The 21,322-nt window shown below is 41.9% G+C and overlaps 2 protein-coding genes across 2 annotated transcripts; one reads left to right on the top strand and one right to left on the bottom strand.

The window, feature by feature from the left end:
- The first annotated feature begins 147 nt into the window (after positions 1–147).
- On the top strand, positions 148–15,548 carry pole (polymerase (DNA directed), epsilon). Its single transcript, XM_071482847.1, has 48 exons — positions 148–397; positions 526–661; positions 758–838; positions 983–1,027; positions 1,110–1,202; positions 1,694–1,848; positions 1,950–2,094; positions 2,186–2,266; positions 2,365–2,472; positions 2,567–2,677; positions 2,816–2,901; positions 2,997–3,116; positions 3,238–3,370; positions 3,481–3,594; positions 3,691–3,903; positions 3,998–4,105; positions 4,184–4,312; positions 4,404–4,506; positions 4,750–4,896; positions 5,029–5,174; positions 5,379–5,527; positions 5,660–5,752; positions 6,044–6,346; positions 6,538–6,733; positions 6,943–7,157; positions 7,745–7,847; positions 7,961–8,041; positions 8,133–8,255; positions 8,474–8,683; positions 8,885–9,097; positions 9,215–9,358; positions 9,460–9,600; positions 9,800–9,953; positions 10,242–10,348; positions 10,495–10,671; positions 10,795–11,018; positions 11,130–11,350; positions 11,454–11,658; positions 11,800–11,973; positions 12,437–12,562; positions 12,803–12,935; positions 13,054–13,261; positions 13,350–13,481; positions 13,673–13,866; positions 14,031–14,231; positions 14,366–14,491; positions 14,952–15,041; positions 15,168–15,548. The coding sequence occupies exons 1-48, from the start codon at positions 330–332 to the stop codon at positions 15,288–15,290; spliced, it is 6,888 nt and encodes a 2,295-aa protein (XP_071338948.1). The 5' UTR covers positions 148–329; the 3' UTR covers positions 15,291–15,548.
- Positions 15,549–16,841: 1,293 nt separating this feature from the next.
- p2rx2 (purinergic receptor P2X, ligand-gated ion channel, 2) lies at positions 16,842–21,312 on the bottom strand. The gene is made up of 12 exons (XM_071482851.1): positions 20,587–21,312; positions 19,841–19,976; positions 19,668–19,739; positions 19,475–19,550; positions 19,288–19,384; positions 18,944–19,024; positions 18,693–18,846; positions 18,337–18,467; positions 18,130–18,220; positions 17,973–18,038; positions 17,793–17,870; positions 16,842–17,395 (listed from the first exon to the last, which is right to left on the bottom strand). The coding sequence occupies exons 1-12, from the start codon at positions 20,751–20,753 to the stop codon at positions 17,297–17,299; spliced, it is 1,248 nt and encodes a 415-aa protein (XP_071338952.1). The 5' UTR covers positions 20,754–21,312; the 3' UTR covers positions 16,842–17,296.
- Between the last annotated feature and the right edge of the window lie 10 nt (positions 21,313–21,322).

Below are 21,322 nucleotides of genomic sequence, written 5' to 3'. Positions count from 1 at the left end.
TACAATCAAATAGATGAATAAATAAATGAATTCTTCGTAATGCGTAATCGCAGCATAACATCCTCAAAGATCAGGAAGCGCTCCGGGTTTTTGGTTTGAGAGAGTCATCTGTTCAATAAACGATCTTCGTTCTTCCTCCTGTCGGCGCAACACTCGCGGGAACTGCAGTAAAGCGCCAAAATAAGAAAACACAGTGGCGGTGACAGAGAAACACAGGAGACAAATTACTTAAAAATCTTTTTCAAATGCGGCTGCATCCGCAGACTTGTAAAAACTGAGCGGGTATTTCGTTTATCTGGCGGCGTGTAGGCTTTAGCCCGCGATAAAAGATGGTTCTGCAAAACAGTGGACGGTACAAAGCGGACCGAGGACCAAGTGGAGGAGATCAGGAAAATCAGTAAGTTCACGGTATTTCTCACTTGCTTTCATGTACTCTAGAGTCCAGACATGTACATTATAGTGTAGACTGCACTTGTTAAGCAGGTTAGTGGACGGCGGAATAAAAAGCATGTGTGTTTGAACCAGGGACGATGGATCCTCGATGTCGGCTCTCAAGCGGCTGGAGCGCAGCCAGTTCACCGACGAGATGGACACCAGGTTCGGCTTCGACAGGATGAGGGAGCCGGGGGAGAAGACGGGCTGGCTGATGAACATGCACCCTGTAGGTCCACACAGTGTGGCGTGTGACTTGTTGGATGTTCTTGGGGAGGGGAAGTCACACTAACTATGATAGTGTTTTTTTTAAATATATTTCTAGACAGAGATCCTGGATGAAGACAAGAGGATGATCAGTGCTGTGGACTTTTATTTTATTCAGGAGGATGGAAACAGGTTTAAGGTGTGTTGAGGAGAAAAAAAAGTGTGAGCAAACTAATTCACATGTGAATAACCACTGAAAAATGTGCAACAAACCTCTAGCCTTTTCTACTGTGCTAACATATTCCTCCTGATATATTTATATATATATATATTATGTTTGCAGGTGGCTCTCCCCTTCAAGCCATATTTTTACATAGCTACTAAAAAGGTAAGTCAGCGTCTGTCATTTGGTTCTTATGCCTTGTAAACATGTTCACAAACTCCCTCCCTGACGACAACTGTATTTCCAGAACTGTGAGAGAGAAGTCATCTCATACCTGTCTAAGAAGTTCCAGGGAAAGGTGGCAAAGCTTGAAATTCTCCCAAAAGAGGACCTAGACCTGGTGAGAGTTTTGTTTTTAGTGTCCTTTTGACAGCGTTTAAGTCCATTAATATGTTCCATTTTATCATATAACAAAAATAATAAGTGCCAAAGTGAAGTTAGAAGCCACATTAAAAAAAATTTTTAAAAAAAAACATGCTGTCATACTTTTTACAGCTGAAGCAATTAGTTGGTTAATTGGTCATTTGATCAGCAGAGAAATAATTGGCAACTCTTTTGATAATTGATTACAATAATTTTCAAGCAAAATTAGTGAAAAATACCAAATATATTTGCAGATTGCAGCCTCTCAAAGAGAAGAGTTGCTGGTCAACCAAAGATACTGTAGTTAAATTATTTGATGTTTCATAGATTGAAGGATTAATTGGGGGGGGGGGGGGGGCAAATTAATCAATAATGAAAATATTAAATTGGTTTCAGCCCTAATTTGGACAACAGTATAGGATGCTATTGGCCATGAGTGTTGTTGATGTTTTGTCCTGCTGTCCTCAGCCAAACCATTTAGTTGGACTGAAGAGAAGCTACATCAAGCTGGCGTTCAACACTGTGGACGACCTTGTCAAAGTAAAGCGTGAGATCTCTCCAGCGGTACGCAAGAACAGAGAGAGGGAGCAGTCCAATGACGCGTACACTTCAATGTTATCAAGGTAACGCCAAACCACCAATCACAGTACCTTTTTTTTTTATAATGTTTACCAGTTATTTCAACTTCTATATTGATCTGTGGACACCTGTGTTGGTTTTTCAGCGCCTTATCAGGTGGCAACGTGACTTCTGCAGATGAAGACGGGATGTTAAAGAGTATTTCAGACCAGTTAGACAACATAGTGGACATGAGAGAGTATGACGTGCCCTATCATGTGCGAGTGTCCATTGACCTCAAGATCCATGTGGTAAAGGCAGATGTCTGTTGCTTCAGTGTTTCAGAAATCCTCTAAGTTACACCTGCTCGCTGGTCTTATTTTTATTGTCTTTGTTTCTTAGGCTCACTGGTACAATGTTCGATACCGAGGCAGCACTTACCCACCAGAGATCGTACGGAGAGATGATCTTGTGGAGCGACCAGTATGAGGATTTTGTTTTTTATCTGTCATGTAGTCAGGTTTATCTGGAAGGCTGCACCTGTCCCTACTTACATAAAACACTGTTTCATGTTGTTTTAGGACCCTGTTGTTTTGGCTTTCGACATTGAGACCACCAAACTACCACTGAAATTCCCAGACGCAGAGACGGATCAGATTATGATGATCTCCTACATGATAGACGGACAGGTGAGTTTTATTTACTTTACAAGTTTGTGTTATTTATCTCTATTGGTATTATACTGTATATGTAAATTTTACTTACCTACCTTTCTTTTTAAAGGGGTTCCTAATCACAAACAGAGAGATCGTCTCTGAGAACATTGAGGACTTTGAGTTTACTCCCAAACCTGAATACGAGGGGCCTTTTACTGTTTTCAATGAGGATGATGAGGTGTGTAGCTGCATGATAGTAAATATACTATAGAGTAAATATTTATTAAACCACTAGAAAATTAGTTTATGCTTATAAATGAGATGTTCAATTTTTACATCAGTGCAATAACGTGTGGTAACATGACTTTGGCTGCAGGCGGCCCTAATTCAGAGGTGGTTTGATCACGTTCAAGAGACCAAGCCAAACATCTTTGTAACGTACAATGGAGACTTCTTTGATTGGTGAGCTGTTGTTTTTGTGTTTCTATGAAATGATCTCATGTATTACTCATGTACAATGATGTTGACCTTTCACCTCTCCGACTTGTTTTCTAAAGGCCTTTTGTTGAGACTCGGGCTGCCCTCCATGGACTGAGCATGCACAGAGAGATTGGTTTCCAGAAGGACAGCCAGGGCGAGTACAAGTCCAGTCAGGCCATCCACATGGACTGTTTAAGGTCTGCACATCTCTGACACTGTTAAGATGATATCAGTGTGGTTTACTTAAACATACACTAGGGCTTATTACAGGTGAATTCATTGCTATCATCCTTCCAACCTGTTTCTCTTTTTTGTCAGGTGGGTAAAAAGAGACAGTTACCTGCCAGTGGGAAGTCATAATCTGAAGGCGGCAGCGAAGGCAAAATTGGGCTATGACCCAGTGGAGCTGGACCCAGAGGAGATGTGCCGGATGGCAACAGAGGAGCCACAGGTACAGAAATGGACTTCAGATTTTACAGCTTAGGAAATAAAGAGGCAAATTGTTTTGAATGAGCGGCTGCAATTTCATTGACTTTTTTCTTTTCTCTGCCTTTCTGTCAGACTTTAGCAACCTACTCTGTGTCAGACGCTGTGGCCACATATTACCTGTACATGAAATACGTTCACCCCTTCATCTTCGCTCTGTGCACCATCATTCCCATGGAGCCTGATGAGGTTTGTCTCTAGTGTGTGCTCTAATAGACAAATGAAAAATAACCTGCAATTTGATAGTTATTCATTTCTTTTGTTGCATTGTCCATGTGTTACCAGGTGCTACGTAAAGGTTCTGGGACTCTGTGTGAGGCCTTGCTCATGGTGCAGGCTTTCCACGCCAACATCATCTTCCCCAACAAGCAGGAGCAGGTCTTCAACAAACTGACAGACGACGGCCACGTCATGGACTCAGAGACCTACGTGGGCGGCCACGTGGAGGCGCTGGAGTCTGGAGTCTTTCGCAGTGACATCCCCTGCCGTTTCAAAATGGTACAGTCAGTCACAGTTGTACTTAATGCCGACTCCTTACTTTCATACTTCTGTTCTGTTTTTAATGCGACACTTCTGTACAACCTGTTGACAGAACCCAGCTGCATTCGACTTCCTGCTGCAAAGAGTAGAGAGAACGATGCGTCACGCCATTGAAGAAGAGGAGAAAATCCCTTTGGAGCAAGTCACAAACTTTAATGAGGTATGATTTGTTCTCAGCATTGTTCTGTTCTCAGCATTCTCAGCTTGAAGGTATAAAACGTGCCTGCTATTTTCTCAGGTCTGCGATGAGATCAAGAAGAAACTGACTTCCCTGAAAGAGGTTCCAAACAGGATCGAATGCCCCCTCATCTACCATCTGGACGTTGGGGCGATGTACCCCAACATCATTCTCACCAACCGCTTGCAGGTAAAAAAAAAATGAAAACAAATAAAAGGTATGAAAGTGAGCAAAATATATAGAAAAGCATGAAACTCAATTCTATTTTCTGTTTTTACAGCCATCTGCAATGGTTGATGAAGCCACTTGTGCTGCCTGTGACTTTAACAAGCCTGGGTCCACCTGCCAGAGGAGGATGACCTGGCAATGGAGAGGGGAAATCAGTAAGTTAATGTGTCTATTGTGTCTTGCTATGAATATGACAAAGGGCTGAGGAGGTGGCAACAAAAATGTCATTTAAACCAATGTTGGCTTCAGACAGTAGCACCTCAAAACTTCTGTGCGGTTTACATCCAGAGAGCTCAGTACACTGTAGATATTTTTATCCAAGAAATAAAAATGTCAACATAGTTTTATGTAATAAGGCTTATCAAGTATTATAAGTGAGCTGTTACCTCTGTCTGCAGTGCCCGCCAGTCGCAGTGAGTTTCACCGTATCCAGCAGCAACTCGAGTCCGAGAAGTTCCCGCCCTTCTTCCCCAACGGCCCACCTCGGGCCTTCCACAACCTCAACAGAGAGGAGCAGGCTAAGCATGAGAAGAAACGTTTGGCAGGTGCTTTGTTTTTTTCCAGCTTTTATTTAGGTTTTTAGTAATTTCACTCTTCACTTCTTTGGTTTCAATTATGATAATAAGTGTTCGAATGTACTGGTAACCAAAACTTAACGTATGTATTCCTTGTCTCAGACTACTGTAAGAAAGCCTATAAGAAGACACACGTCACCAGGCTGGAGGAACGAGTCACCACCATCTGTCAAAGAGAAAACTCCTTCTATGTCGACACTGTGAGAGCTTTCAGAGATCGGCGTTACGAATTCAAAGGACTCCACAAGGTACATTTTGGTATCAATAGTAATGAAAATAGTAAGCACCCCCACACAGTTTGCACTTTATAAAATAGGACCAATAATCTTAAAATGTGATAGTTTTGAGAATATTCAGCCATTAAACACACAAGATCACTAATTTCTAAATGAACTTAAAATTATTTTGCCCTGCCTATTGAATGCAGTCATCTTCATGCTTCTTTACTTAAGGTGTGGAAGAAGAAACTGTCATCAGCTCAGGACAGCGGAGATGCTGCCGAGGTGAAGCGCTGCAAGAATATGGAGATCCTGTACGAGTCTCTTCAGCTGGCTCACAAGTGTATTCTCAACTCTTTCTATGGCTACGTCATGAGGAAAGGGTAGGAGTCAATCATTGTGCAGCTTTCATTAGGAGATTTTTTTTTTTTTTGTCATTTTATAAAATGATCCGGTATCATCTTATTTGGACTCTGGACCTGATGTTGTCCGCTCTGTCTTTGTGTTTCCGTCAGGGCACGCTGGTACTCCATGGAGATGGCTGGCATTGTGTGCTACACAGGGGCCAACATCATCACTCAGGCCAGAGAGCTTATCGAGCAAATAGGGTGAGTGTCGTATTGATGATTATTTTCCCCGTCATGGCAAGGGCAGCCAGAGTGCAGGCTCAACAGGCATATTCTTGCCTACATGGAAAACATGTAGACTTGAATCCAGCTCGTATGGCATGGTTTTTTCTTTCTTTCTTATTTTTATGTCTTGCCCTATGAAATGCACTCAATAAAAATATTGAACCCATACTCATTCACCAAAGGCATCAACAAAATCCCCAATATGTAAACTGAAAAATGCTGCAACAAATTCATCATGTTTTTCACTTCTGCTTGTCTGCGACTCAGGAGGCCCCTTGAGTTGGACACTGATGGTATCTGGTGTGTCCTCCCCAACACCTTTCCTGAGAACTTTGTGGTGAAGACAAGTAATGAGAAGAAGCCCAAGGTGACCGTCTCCTACCCAGGGGCCATGCTGAACATCATGGTGAAAGAGGGATTCACCAACGACCAGTACCACGAGCTGGTCGATCCTGCGTCGCTGACTTACGACACCAGGTCAGAGAATAGTATCTTCTTCGAGGTGGACGGCCCGTATCTGGCGATGATCCTCCCTGCATCTAAAGAGGAAGGGAAGAAGCTGAAGAAACGGTATGGCAGTAGAGGAATTCTATTTATTTTTACTCATTTAGTTTTTGTGATTAAATGTACAACATAAGTCCAGTGGATGATTTGTACCAAGAATTTAGGGAATTGGCTACCTGGTTAGGATCATATTAAACTGTAGAGTGATTATCATTTATTATGTGATTATTGATCACAGGGTTCTCTCTTTGTTTTAGGTACGCTGTGTTTAATGAGGATGGCTCTCTTGCTGAGCTGAAGGGTTTTGAAGTGAAGAGAAGAGGAGAGCTCCAGCTCATTAAGATTTTTCAGTCTTCAGTGTTTGAGGCCTTCCTCAAAGGCACCACTCTGGAGGAGGTCTACGCCTCAGTGGCCAAAGTGGCCGACTACTGGCTGGATGTTCTATACAGCAAGGTGAAAATCTGAACAGAGGTTATGAAATGGCATCCTAGCATTACAAGATATTTACATCATGCTTTGAGATGTGTTTTGAGTAACTTGGATTAACCAGCCATCTGTCAAATTTGTTAGATTTCAGTATCATCTGCAGAGAAAGCCCAGTCAAAATGTTGATTCCGGTTCCTGTCATCTTAACTAAAAGCTTGATTCCACTGGTTTTCCAGGCTGCCAACATGCCAGACGCAGAGCTGTTTGAGCTGATTTCAGAGAACAGGTCAATGTCCAGAAAGCTGGAGGACTACGGAGAGCAGAAGTCCACTTCTATCAGCACAGCTAAGAGACTTGCTGAGTTTCTGGGAGACCAGATGGTGAAAGATGCTGGTCTGAGCTGTCGCTACGTCATCTCCCGAAAACCAGAGGGTTCACCTGTCACAGAAAGGTGGGGCAACAGCTCTGAGAGTAAACATCCATACACTCTCAGATATTATTTAAAAAGCATACATTCAATAATGCTATAGTTATTATGAAAGCCCACATTCAGCCTTCTGTATCAAAGACAGCAATGTGAGCAGGGTGAGGTGAGACAGATTTTGCAGCTGTTGTGGTTTCCGTGGGGTTGTAACTATACACAAGTGGGACGTCCTCAGCAGAAGATGCAACTTTAAAAACATTAGTCAGATTTCAGTAAATTACTGAGATGAGATTCGATTTAGATTAAATAGCAAACTAGTAGTGTACAAGGACAAAAATAGTCATGAACAAAGTGAGAAAACAAGAACTGCACTTGAGGCAGTGAAACTGGGTCTTGTATGCAACCCACACTATCAGGATATCTAAGAATAAACAAAAAACATAGGCAAACATAAGACAGTATGCTGAGAATAGATTTTCTTTTGTTAGCAGAAATAAAGTGATAATAGAATTTCTTTCCCAGTGTTAAATGTTTGGAGAACAAGCACTTTGTAATATAACCAGAAGTAAAAGCCTTTAATTTCACATGGATTGATTTGTGTTTCTCCCCATCAGAGCCATTCCTCTGGCCATTTTCCAGGCAGAGCCCAGTGTCAAAAAACATTTCCTCCGTAAGTGGTTGAAGATGCCCAGCCTGCATGACTTGGACATACGCTCTGTGAGTTTTCAGATAAATGACTCAATTAATCACACACAAGCCTTTGGTTTTCTGTGTGAATTTGCTTGTGTGCTCCATCTGGCATTACAATTCTGTTGTGGGCCTTTTTTCAGATCCTTGACTGGAGTTACTACATAGAGAGGTTGGGTAGTGCCATCCAGAAAATCATCACCATCCCTGCAGCTTTGCAACAGGTAAAAAAAAACAACAACATGTGTTTAGTGCGTCTCAGTATATCCAAAATTTATGTGAAGGTGATTTTTATTTGGTTCATTTCATCATTAGGTGAAGAATCCAGTGCCCAGGGTGAGGCATCCAGACTGGCTTCACAAGAAACTCCTGGAGAAAAATGACATTTACAAACAAAAGAAAATTAGTGAGCTGTTCACCAGTGAGGGCAAGAGACAGGTACGTTCACCTCACAGCAAAATGTCCTGTCAACTGTCAACACAAAGTTTCCACTGCTCCCATCTGTACATTTACTGTGTAGTTTAGAGATTTTTTTTTTTTTTTTTTTAACCTATTCTGTGATTTTAAGCTGACTTTCCTCTGGTCAGGGGGACAGCCTCTTTCATCCTCTCTGACACCCCATCATACATTTTGCTAAATGTCCTCTTCTCTCTCAGGTGGCCCATCAGCCTCTCGAAGCAGGCCAAGCAGCAGACATAGAGGACTTTGGGATGGCAGCCAGACCTCTGCAGCCGGCCATCCTCATCAGCACCAAGCGGAAGCGGGCTTCTCAGGGAGAAGACAGCCAGGTGGAGTCTCAGGATGTGGAGCTCACCCAGTCCTGGAGAGAAATTCTGGGACCACCCCCACCTATGGGAAGGACACGGGTAGGGAAGCAGCAGGAACCACAGAGTCTTACCTGCCATATCAGTGTATTGATCCCTGGTATTTTCAGGCAATTTCTAATGCCTTCTAAATGTATTTGAAATGACAGATATTTTTGAGACAATTTCAAATTTGTTCCACCATTCCCTGAGAAATATTACATTTACATTGGCTCTAATTTGAACCACTGTGTCTGCATACAGGAGGAGCGTCTGGTGTGGCTGCGCTACCATAAGAAAAAGTGGGAGCTGCAGTTGAGGCAGAGGAAGGAGAGAAAGAAGAGGAGGAGGCTGCTGGATGGTGAAGCTCAATCTGTAGGTGGAGGAGTGATCAGGGATGGCCCCACCACGGGCCTGGGAAGCTTCCTCCGCAGAACAGCACGTAGCATCCTGGACATGCCATGGCAAATCGTGCAGGTGGAGTATTGTTGTCAGCACCTTCTACTCATCAAAGAAATAATTGATATAATCCATAGAAAATTGTCTAATATTATCATACGACACTGATGTGATATCCTGTTACCTACCTCACAGATTGCAGAGACTAGTCACCCTGGTCTGTACAAGTTGTGGGCTGTGATTGGAAATGACCTCCACTGCATGAAGCTCAACATCCCCCGTGTCTTCTACGTCAATCAGAAAGTCCCAAAACAAGAGGAGGGAGCCACGTACAAAAAGGCACGCAATAAGAAAATGCAGTCACTGTAAATGGTTTGAAAGCAAGTGCCATCATAATAAATCAACCACATAAATGTTAACATGAAATCATTTGGCTTCAGGTGAACCGCATGTTACCTCGCTCCAACATTGTGTACTACCTTTATGAATACTGTGTACCAGAGGACATGTACCAGGAGCACATCAATGAGATCAACGCAGACCTCTCTGCACCAGACATCGAAGGAGTCTATGAAACACAGGTATCATATATACAGTATTTTCATAACCGACTATAACATAATATGTGTGTGTGGAGTGAGTGTATCTAATGATGCATAGGTGTTTGACACACTAAACCAACTCCACATTATCAGTTTTCCTGTATCTTTCTACTATAATGTGCCATTTGGAAACAGGTAATGCAGTGCTAATGTGATCTCCTTATTCTCACTCATTCAGGTCCCCTTGCTGTTTCGTGCACTGGTGCGGCTCGGATGTGTGTGTATGGTCAATAAACATGTTGTGAGGGATCTGGCCGGCAGGGAGGCTGACACTTTTGACCTGGACCATCTTGAGATGAGGTCTCTGGCCCAGTTCAGCTACCTGGAGCCTGGTAAGACCTGTTTCACACACTGGTCATTTTGAATTGATGTCAAAATGGTTCCTATAGAGATTATAGTTTTGTTTTGTTGACTTGGTTTCACTCTAACCTAATATTTGGTTAGATTTTATATTTTTAGTTCTTTAATGGAAACCTAAGTAAATGTAGGATTTAAATCGAGTTTTCTGGTGGAACAGCAGACTGGTGCACAGTAGGGTTTTGTAATTTCCTGGGCAGGACCCATGGATTTTGTTATATGTTACAAGTTTTATGATTGTCCTATGTTTGCTTTTTGCTTAGGGAGTGTTCGCCACATGTACCTGTATCATCACAGCCAGGGTCACAAGGCTCTGTTTGGCCTGTTCATCCCCTCTCAGCGCAAAGCCAGCATCTTTGTCCTGGACACAGTAAGAATAATACAACTCTTTATTTCTTCCACTGCCTTTGTGTTGGTGTTTCAACACACATCTTAGTGTCTCAGCTATCAAAATTCTCCAGCTTATAGAGAATAACAAGGTCTTTTTTTTTTTTTTTTTTTTTTTTTTTTTTTTAGGTTCGAAGCAACCAGATGCCCAACCTGAGTAACCTTTACACAACTGAACGCACTGCCCTCCTGGAGAAGACAACAGAGGAGCTTCTGCCTCCAGAGAAACACAACTTTGAGGTCCGAGCTGAGAACGACGTGAAGGCTATCTACCGCGCACTGCAGCGCATACTCCTGAACTACAAGGTATAAAACATTGTTCCTATTTAATACTTTGTTGTTCTGTAATACATTACATACAGGGACAATCCTAATTATGTTCCTGTGACTAAATTAGAGATTGTCTGCTTTGTCTGCTGCTGTTTACAGGAGGAGCGTCGGGGGCCCACCCTCATTGCTGTGCAGTCAAACTGGGAGTTGCGGCGATTGGCAGCAGGGATGCCAGTGCTTGAGGAGTTCCCGGTCGTTCCAGTACATGTGGTTGATGAGATCAGCTATAATGTGCTGGACTGGCAACGCCACGGTGCCCGACGCATGATCCGCCACTACCTCAACCTGGACAGCTGCCTGTCACAGGCTTTTGACATGGCCAGGTAGAAAATGCACTCTGCAGGCTCTGTGAACCCTCTTTTGCTTTTCATTTTAATTTTAATGACCTGTTTTAGTCACAGGTTTGTCTAATGTCTAATGTCTCTCGCTTTCAGGTATTACCACTTACCTGTGGGGAACTTGCCTCAGGATGTGTCCATCTTTGGTTCAGACTTGTTTCTGGCGAGACATCTGCGGAAACACAACCACCTGCTGTGGCTTTCCCCCACAGCCAGACCTGACCTCGGAGGGAAAGAGGCTGATGACAGTCGTCTGGTCATGGAAAGCGATGACAGGGGCTCTGTGGAGATCAACGCTCAAGGATGCTATTCCACGGGTAGATAAAAACACCAGGAACACACACACAGGAAAAAGCTAAATCTGCAAGCAATTTTTGAAATGTCTTTCTCTACACTTATGGATTGTTTACCTTCCTCCAGTGTGTGTGGAGCTGGACCTGCAGAGCCTGGCAGTGAACACCATCCTCCAGTCACAGCATGTAAATGACATGGAGGGTGGAGCCAGTCTGGGCGTCAGTTTTGATGTGATCCAGCAGGCCTCGCTGGAGGACATGATGTCAGGAAACCAGGGAGCAAGCGCTCTTGCTAGCTACGATGAGACTGCTCTCTGCTCCAACACCTTCAGGTGTGTGATGTGTGCACGGCTGTTTAAACCTACACGAACACAGTGGTTTTTCATTATGTTCCTCATTGTTAAAGGAGACGGGTCGCATTTTATGATTTGTGTTTTGCTCATCCGTCTGTTTCCTCTGTGTTGTATGAGCAGGATCTTGAAAAGCATGGTGGTTGGATGGGTCAGGGAGATCACTCAGTACCACAATGTGTACGCAGACAACCAGGTGATGCACTTCTACCGCTGGCTGCGCTCCCCAAGCTCTCTGCTCTATGATCCTGCGCTGCACCGCACCCTACACAACATGATGAAGAAGGTGTTTCTACAGTGAGTACCACATCATTCTCCTCACTATAGTAACCATGCCTCATTTACTTAGTCACATTTTTAGTCTTTGTTTTGAAACAATGTTAAGTCTTTTTCATGTTGCCAGTATATCAGTTGGTTATCAGCCTCTCCAAGGACATTTTTTACTAGTACAGGCACTACTGGTATTTGTTGGATTTTCTTTTTAACAATAATCTAAAGGTCGTTCCGTTCCCATCATTTGGTAACATGCTCAAGCTTTTTTGGAAATCAGATGAAGAAGAGCTTGTATCAAAATTAGTTTTCACAACTAAACATAATAATGAGCACAATCAGTCATTTTCCATCAACTCTGCTACCCTTGGGTCTAATATTATTAATGTCTTGCTTTCTTTTTTTTTTTTTGTGTCCCCACCTTCTGTTAAATGCATAACTTCTACAGTATCTGCACCTTCCATTAATCGTTCTCTCACTTTGCTGTCAGGTTGGTTGCAGAATTCAAACGTCTTGGCTCAACTGTGGTGTATGGAAACTTCAACAGGATCATCCTGTGTACTAAAAAACGGAGGATAGATGACGCAATCGGCTACGTAGAATACATCACCAACAGGTCAGACATTTGCCCTCTGAAGTCACATCTCTATAAGTCCTTTCATTGTAAAGGCATGTTATCGCCTAATCTCAGCATTTATTCATTCCCCAACCTCTATATTGTTATTTATCATATTATTAATATCAAACTATTTTATCAAAAAGTTTTGGGTTTTTTTTTTTTCATCTTTTCAATCTCTACTATCATATTCTAAGTGAATCCAACACCTGACAAATCGCCTAACTGTTCCCCTTCAAGCATCCACTCCAGAGAAATCTTCCACTCTTTGTCCTTGTCCTTCTCCCGATGTTGGGAGTTCCTGCTGTGGATGGACCCAGCCAACTGCGGCGGAGTGAAGGGCAAACTGCCCTCCAGCCTGTTGTATGGAGAGGTACCTCACACTGAAACTTCTGCCTGACAGTTTATCTGCTTTAATTAAAGTTTACCAATCTAAACACAGAGCTCACCCCCCCTCAATGGCCTTTTTTTTTTTTTTTTTTTTTTTTTAGGGAGGGGCCAAACAGAAGAAAAACAGACAAGGTGATGGCGATGAGGACGGAAGTGAGGATGAAGATGAGGATGAAGCTGATGTTGAGGAAGAGGACGGTGATGGTGAGACGGATGAGGTGGAGGAGCTGATTGAGAGCAATTGGAACATCATGCAGTATCTGCCCCAAACCGCCTCCTGTCAGAAATACTTCCTCATGATTGTCTCAGGTAAAAAATAATCCACACAAAACAGACATCTGTTTATATTTTTACTTTCCTCTCTACCAACTCTTACACACACACTCTTCCACCCCAGCCTACATTGCAGCAGTGTACCACAGCATGAAAGAGGAGCTGAGACGTAACGCTCCTGGAGCAACACCAGTCAAGAGACGTGGAGGCAGCCAGGCTTCCCAGCAGGCAATGGGAGACCTGAGTGCACTTCCTGGTAAGATGCTGTTTGGGAAGCTGCTTCAGTTACTAAAGACTTAACTTGTGTCTCTTAGGAATGTCACATTACAAACATTAGAGTCACTACAGACCAGTGTCTGTTACACTTAAATCATTAATGGGCAGTTTTTAATCATATCTAGATAGATTTCCTCTCAGATGTGTTTTTTTTTTCACTCTCTGGCACAGGAATGATCTCCTTCTCCCAGGAATACGTGTCAAGTGAGCTGACACAGAACTTTTTCACTATCACTCAAAAAATCCAAAAGAAGGTGACGGGTACCAGGAGTGTGACCCAGCCCTCAGAGATGTTCCCTGTCCTGCCTGGATCCCACCTGCCACTCAACAACCCAGCACTGGAGTTTATTAAATATGTCTGCCAGGTACACACCTAAATACCACATTACTGGTGGTAAATGCCAAGGCTGGGACACAATAAAAGAAACATTTGGCAAAGCTGTTTTTTTTTTTTTTTTGTTTGTTTTTTTTTGTGATGTATGTAGTCATGATTGCCACACTTTCTTTGTCACTGTCTTTCCCCCCTCAGGTCCTTTCTCTGGATGCCAACATAGTGAACCAGGTGAACAAGCTAAAGAGAGACCTCCTGCGTCTCGTGGATGTTGGAGAGTTTTCAGAGGACGCCCAGTTCCAGGACCCCTGTAACTCCTACATCCTCCCTGAGGTCATCTGCCACCACTGCAATTTCTGTCGTGACCTCGATCTCTGCAAGGACCCGTCTGTGGCACAGGTAAGAACTGAGCAAAAGAAGAGGAGCAACTGATAACAACGCTGATATTCATCCTATTTGAATCTGCTTTATTAAATTATATTTCTATTTCAGAAGAAATGTAAATGGCATAAACTGTGTTTTCCTCTCCTCAGGATGGGTCTGTCTTGCCTCAGTGGTTCTGCTCCAACTGTCAGGCCCAGTACGAGACTGAGTCTGTTGAGATGGCCCTGGTAGAAGCCCTGCAAAAGAAACTGATGAGCTACACACTGCAGGACCTGGTGAGTAAAAGTAAACTGTAATGTTCCCAGCTTGATTTGAGCAGAGGATTTTTGTTGCATGTCACCACTCTCTCTCTCTCCCCATGTTTCCTGTCTGTATAAAGGCAAAATACCAAGAATAGACTTAAAAAACAGGTCTCAAACAGCAATGTATCTCTTCTGACTGGTCAAAGTGATTTCATTGTTACTATCAGTATAAAAAAAATTAACAGAACTTGAGCGACCTGATAGCGATGGGCGATGGTTAGATTCCCAATTCAACTCCTGGCCGGCCGGACTCTTTGCTGTGTGTTACTACCCCTCTCTCTGTCCCCTCATTTTCTATCTCTCTATTCAATCCTGTCCAATAAAGTAACAACCCCCCCCCCCCCCCCCCCCCCCAAAAAAAAAAAAAAACAGAACTTGGTGGTGTGAAGCTGTGTGCAGTTTCACACATTTTTCTCTTAAACTGTGATTTCAGATGTGTACCAAATGTAAAGGAGTTAAGGAAGCAAACATGCCTCTCTACTGTGGATGTGCTGGAAACTTTGACCTCACTTTCTCAGCCAAGGTTTCTACTCTTAAATACATTACCCCATTCAGTGTAGTGATGAAAGCATATGATCATTCCCATTTGACACTGTTCTCACACATGGTTTTTTTTTTTGTTTTTGTTTTTTTTCATTTCCATTTAAAGAGCTTCTCTGAGCAGATCACAGTGTTTCGGAACATAGCGTCCCACTACAACATGAGCTTCCTGGAGGAGACCATTGACTGGCTGCTTGCAATGAGCCCACAGATCAGCCAGAGCACTCACTAAATGTGGGATCTACCACAAGACGTCTGATACTCACTCAGCTGCATCTGTGGCAACTATTAATTCTGTTCGATTCGGAAAACACTCAGCACTAAAACTTCCCTAGCTGATGCACTTGATGTCTGTTTCAGTGCTGTTTGATTGTCTGTAACAGAGGGTTGGAAGAGAAATGTTTGAACTGTAAATATGTTAGAATTATGTCATATCAAAATTTTGTATTAATTTCAGCTTTTTATTGTCAATAAATATTTTTCAAGTGTTTTTAACTGTGAGCCTCATTGTTCTTACCGCTCGGTGATTTGTCTCAGGGCTGCAGTTTGGATTGCAGTTCTGCCACAAAGGAAAAAAAGCACGGAAATCCTGATTACTGCCTACTCTAGGGACCCTCATTAATCACCAGGCACTGATTGTCTGAGCTTCCTCCTCATGTGGCTGCTAATGTGTCTGTGGCTTATGCACAGCTTGTGACCTGAACTGCCCCCCACTTCACCCCACCTGATCTGTCAACTTCAGTGAAATGCATGAGATGTGTCAGATGCTGCTTTATTGCAAGTTGCATAATAAGTAACTGTCAAGTTTTTCTTTGGTGTGGCAATTAAGAAGATGATTTTGTTTCTCTTGTTGTTTACAATTTTTCTTTGAGGAGTTATTGATTAAATCTGACCTTTCAAGTCATTATGTGGTGAGTGTTTGCAATTCAATGTGGGCTTAGCTGTTTACATGGTGATAACATGAAAAGATCAGGCATTTCTGACTTGTGAATACATTTTATTTTTTATTTATTTTATTTTTTTTTTTACTGTTTTTCGAATGTGGGTGGTAATAGGTGGTAAGTGATTATTGCGAGGAAGCCTGCATCATGGTGATCTTAAATCGTGCACCTCCATCTCTTTAACCTCATTGCCCCACAGATGACTCACTTTGCCTGCTGATGGGCATCTCCCAGACAAGTAATCACATTTCAGATTCTGAACTGAGGCACAATTAGATTGGCAACTAGGAGCCTCTCATTGACACATACTGTACATGTCAGTTGACGAATGAAGGCCTATTACAGGGAAGATGACTAAATCCTTTACATTTTCACTTGTTAGTCTCTCAATGCAACTTAAACCAAAGACTTTCAGAGAGTAGTAGTGGAATAAATTAACATAACCGCTACCCTTTTAAGATATAATGCCCTTCACATGTCAAAAGCACAATTCTGAAACTGACATGTGGCTGTCCATTGTGCTCCTCCATCCATCATGGTAGATATCGATTCATTAGAATTGAGTCTTCAGTCTTTTTTTTCACCGCTGACACTTGTATTGCTCTCAGGCATTCAGATGGATTCACACTTCCCCACAATCTTGTTAGAGAAAGCATCTTATGGGAAATGTCGGCATTATCTGATTACTGCTCATTGCTCCCTTCCTCGTGCCTCTCCTCGCCATTTCCTCTAGTGTCTTCTCATTACGCTGAACATGTCAGGTCGAAAGACAAAGGAACTGAATCAGAGTCAGTGTTTCTTTAATGAGGTGATGTTATAATAATAACTGTCTGGAACACAAGTTAGTAGATGAATTTTATTGATGGAGTGAATGTCTGCAATACATGGGCAACATTTGTATTGTTTGTAAATGTATTTCTCAAGACTGTGTTCTCAAATATTTTTCTGCCATGAAATACTATTTGGTTTGTTTTCATATTGAGGCAATAAACACATCTTCTAAGTGGAGTTACTGTCATCTGAGAAACAGTTGGAGGTCCATCAAGGTTTGAGACGATAAATGTCCACTGCACAGGCAGAGAACCAGCTGTTTTTATTTCAGAAAGTCATGACACTGCTCTGTCAGTATATTCCCATTGACACGAGCAAAGCAGCCAGTGGTAGTCCATCACTGATGTTGCAGACACCTGAGAATCCACTCAGAGTTGCTGTTGTTGCCACAGTCAGCTGGTTTTAGGAGAGTCCACACACACACACACACACTTGTCCAGCGAGGACTGAGGCAACTGTGACGAAATCACAGTGGTACACCGTCCGACAGGTCTGAATGGTTTGAGCCGTAGCTGTTGATGTAGCTGAGCTCTGTGGGAATGGGCACTGTGGGCTCCTTGATAACCTGTGTAGGACAAATATCCTGCATTTAGAGAGGATGTTGTTCACCAAAAAAGTTATTTAAAGAGCAATGACAAAAAAAAATTAAATAAAACTACAGATTGTTAAAAAAAAGATATTTTAAGATTGTCATTAATCAACTGGTGAGAAAAATGATAATAATTTATTATCATTTAGATGTCCTCCTTACTAAGTACCAACAGTTTTGCATACTATATTGTAACCAAACTGTGTACTTTGATAGATCTGTACATATTATTAAAAATAGATTGTTGCAAATGTTTTCTTATTATCTATTCCTTGTGAGATATAAAACCTTTGATGATTAGTATATCTCAAAGCTGCCATCAACACAGATGAACCCATGTGTTAAGATCAAATATATGATGCCTTTTGCTCACTTCATCAAACTTTCTCTCACTGTAGACTTCATTCTTGTCAATAAACGTCAGCATGATCCAGTCACAGATAATGGTACACTAGAGGGGGTGAAATGAAAAGAAGAAACAGTTTGTGGTGCAAAGAGCGATAGCTGTCACTTCAAAGTGTCAAGATAAGAGAGGAACGTAGTTATTACTCACAATCCCAACTGATGTCATCGCAGTCACTGTGCTGATGATGGTTGGGATGGGACTGAATTTACCAGCCTGCAAAGAAGTGACAAATGATGCAAATGATATAATGACAGTCATCTGAGTAAGCAGATAGTAAACTGTAGTGATGCTTTGATGCACTTACATGTCCGTGAACAATGACATCCAGACGGATGCCATAGGCCTTTATAAGAGTCCGAGACTCTACCCCATCCTTGCTGTAATACTTGGCAAATCTGGACAGTTACACAGAAATCACGGGGTAAAGATGGAGAAACTTACCACAAGCCAAAGCAAAGACCACAGTTTAAAATACTGAACAAAATAGTCAGTGTTTAGTGATGGAGCTCACCTGTAATAATATCCAGAGTTGGCCTGATCCTTTCGGAGATCAAGACGACGGAAGGAATATGTCGGTTTACAATGTGAAGGATCCAGGTCCAAGTTACACCTCCAGTTCACGAAAACTCCTATCACTCCTCCCTGAGGAAAACAGCAATGAACATTCACATATCAAGCAATGCTATACTGTCACAAAGTAGGTCATTTCTAACACATCTGTGTGCCAACTAAAATAAAAATCATAGGGGCAGTGTTTGTGATGCAAAATTAGGTAAAAAAAAAGAAAGTTTCCAACCATGTGCACATTTTTTAAATCAGACATCTTCGTGAATCAAACTCATTTTGCAATGCAGAGCTCATACTCACAGTTCTGCAGAGCTCACTGAAATTCTCCCTGGCTTGATCTGCGATGTAGCCCAGGCGGAAGTTTGGACAGTAGGGCTCTTTCTCCTCATCATAATGACACTTACTGAGGTATTTCTGCATGTCACGCTTGTTTGAGGCATCTTTGATATTTCCCCTGCCAAAGATAAGAGAAGTTCCTGTGAATTTCGTATTTTCTATGTATTTGTTCCAGTGTGTGTGTGTGTGTGTGTGTGTTTGTGGATGTACTCTACCTCAACACTCTAAATTTGGGGAAGTGGATAGAGTTCCTGATGAACACTGTGAAGTTGATCGCCTCCACTAATGCTGGTTCACTGTTGAAGACACCAAAGAATCACAGTGAGAATCTGCCACCATCATCTGGTTTTATTGTGTTGCTTAACAACCACTATGGTACAGTCCCACAGCACTTTGATATTGATATGTTACAGACACCATGTTGTCAGATCAGTGACCAAGCAAATATTAACAGACGTCTCTTATTTGGGGACTTTTCCATTGGGGTCAGATGACTCAAATGAACCTGACTTAAACATGACAAATCAACTTGGTGGTGATTATATATCGCCTGCCTTACCGTACGACAGCATACTCCTCAATAGGACACCAGGTTTGGATCTCACAAGTTTTGAAGGTGTGGTTGTAGTATTGAACACATCTGCCGGTCCTTCTGCCTGTAAGAAAGTGTTAAAACTGAGAAGAACTGAGGGAAATACAAACCAACCAGGAATGAAGAAGGATTTTGTGAGAAATAAAAACATTACCATGGCCATCAAAGTCAACCTCCCCCTGGACACAGTCAGAATCTGTTGTACAGTTGGCACTAGCAACTTTGAAATACTGAAGTGAAGTAAGACAAATGCTCAGTCATTGGAAAAAAAACTAAAGCATCTGTGGAACTGATACACTTATTAAATTGTATTTTCCTGAATACTACTCTTTAAGTTGACCTCTCACCTCAGCGCAGGTCCCTTGCCTCTGATCATACGTGACTTCTCGTCTCAATATTGTACTAATCACATCACCACCCTATAAAGAAAATGTCAACAAAAGAGATACTGTAATGATGCCGGCAGAGTATATTTGGTGAGAGTTTCTTGATCATGCTGCAACATTTATTCTCAACTCACCTCTGAGGGTCGAGCATACTCCACAGTGTCCAGGACATCATCTCCATGAACTGCTGTGCCTTTCATGAGAGTGTAAACTGAGCTCTCTGGACGGGTTTCACTCTCTTGGTATGCTTTCTGACTTATAAAGACATACCTTCAGGATGATGGAACAGAGAGAACAAATATCAGATTTTGTGTGACGTCAATTTTTATTGGAGGTATCATGTTACCCTGGATCTGTTCAGCCCTCTTTGCTGAAGCCGAGGAAAAAGGGAAAGATGACGCACTTCAATTATAGAACCAAATACATCTAAGCTGAGAAATTATTAAAGATCTGTAACAAGATGAATAGTGAGATTTTCACAAATTCTTAATCTATTAAAACTGCTCTGCTCAGATCAAACAATGTATCTGATACTAGAGAGAGAGACACTCAACCACAGTTCTTATCAGCTATGTTTCCATCACTAATGCTGTTTATTTGTTTTCAGTTAATTGCAAATGGAAAGTATTTCCTCTCCACAAAGCTGCAATTTATTGGTTTGAGAATTTAAAGCCGAAGCGCATCTTTCAATCCTAATAAGCTCTTTTTTTGGCCAATTAAGATTTTATACTTTACAGTAATTCTGACACAAAGCATTACAACTAACATACATCATATATAGGAAAATAAATAAACTGAAGCTACCAAAGCCTTTGAATTTCATAGAATGTCTCTTTTAACACATGAAGCATACATGCAAATACACAAACATGAAGCTTACCAGATGAAATAGGTGATCACAAGAAACTGAACTCCCCTGTAAATGACTCCAAGAGTTCTGTTTTTAACAACCATCACCTTTGGTGTCTCATAGTCCCAGAAACCAAGAAAATAATCCTTTATGAAATCACGTAGTCCCATGATGAACTTATGAAATGTTTCACACATATTTTGAGATACCCTTGTGGTGTCTAATTAATCTATTTTCTGTCTCTCTGTATCTAGCTTTTTTTATTTCTCTCGCAATTCCTTTTTATCACTCTCTGGTCCTGCTTAGCTCCAGTCTGCATCTCCCTCAAGCATCCCTGGAACCAGTGCGGGGGGTGGGAGAAAAGGGGGTGGGGTTCAGATGTGGTTGAATCATGCATTTTCTTTTATGTCAGTTTACTCTGGTGACCAAACTGCTCTATGATGTTGCTGGTTGACCAGACTTAACATCTGAATGAGGTCCTTACAGTTCTGTGCAGGAATTCATTTTGTGGACAATTTTTAAACCTTTGGTTTGAAATCATGCTGTTCCCTGTCTTGAATTAAAATTCCAATAAAGTTAAAAACTTATTTTGAAGGCATTTATGCAGTTATACAAACTAGCTGGATGCAGAGCATGATGTTGATACATATTCCATGTAAAGTGGAAGAGATTTAGTATCACGGGCGTGGGTGTGCATTAATATATATGAAAGGTTAAAAAAGCAAAAAAGAGACAGTGAGCTTTGTTTTTTTTTTTTTGTTTGTTT

Source organism: Trachinotus anak, unplaced genomic scaffold (assembly GCF_046630095.1).
Source record: "Trachinotus anak isolate AG129_WGS33_773 ecotype Australia unplaced genomic scaffold, CSIRO_AGI_Tana_v1 ptg000008l, whole genome shotgun sequence".
In the NCBI taxonomy this organism is placed as follows: Eukaryota; Metazoa; Chordata; class Actinopteri; order Carangiformes; family Carangidae; genus Trachinotus; species Trachinotus anak.
The sequence above is the reverse complement of the archived record's forward strand: the minus strand, read 5'-3'. Positions and strand labels throughout refer to the sequence as shown.

What these genes read in the sequence shown, in the direction of transcription:
- pole (XM_071482847.1), top strand. Translation starts at nt 330, where the DNA reads ATGGTTCTGCAAAACAGTGGACGGTACAAAGCGGACCGAGGACCAAGT. An exon ending in ATGAAGAAGGTGTTTCTACA is followed by an intron (nt 11,974 to 12,436) that starts GTGAGTACCACA and finishes CTTTGCTGTCAG; the next exon opens with GTTGGTTGCAGAATTCAAAC. An exon ending in CCAGCCTGTTGTATGGAGAG is followed by an intron (nt 12,936 to 13,053) that starts GTACCTCACACT and finishes TTTTTTTTTTAG; the next exon opens with GGAGGGGCCAAACAGAAGAA.
- p2rx2 (XM_071482851.1), bottom strand. Translation starts at nt 20,753, where the DNA reads ATGTGTGAAACATTTCATAAGTTCATCATGGGACTACGTGATTTCATA. An exon ending in GTGATCACCTATTTCATCTG is followed by an intron (nt 19,977 to 20,586) that starts GTAAGCTTCATG and finishes ATCATCCTGAAG; the next exon opens with GTATGTCTTTATAAGTCAGA. An exon ending in GGCAAGGGACCTGCGCTGAG is followed by an intron (nt 19,551 to 19,667) that starts GTGAGAGGTCAA and finishes ACTTCACTTCAG; the next exon opens with TATTTCAAAGTTGCTAGTGC.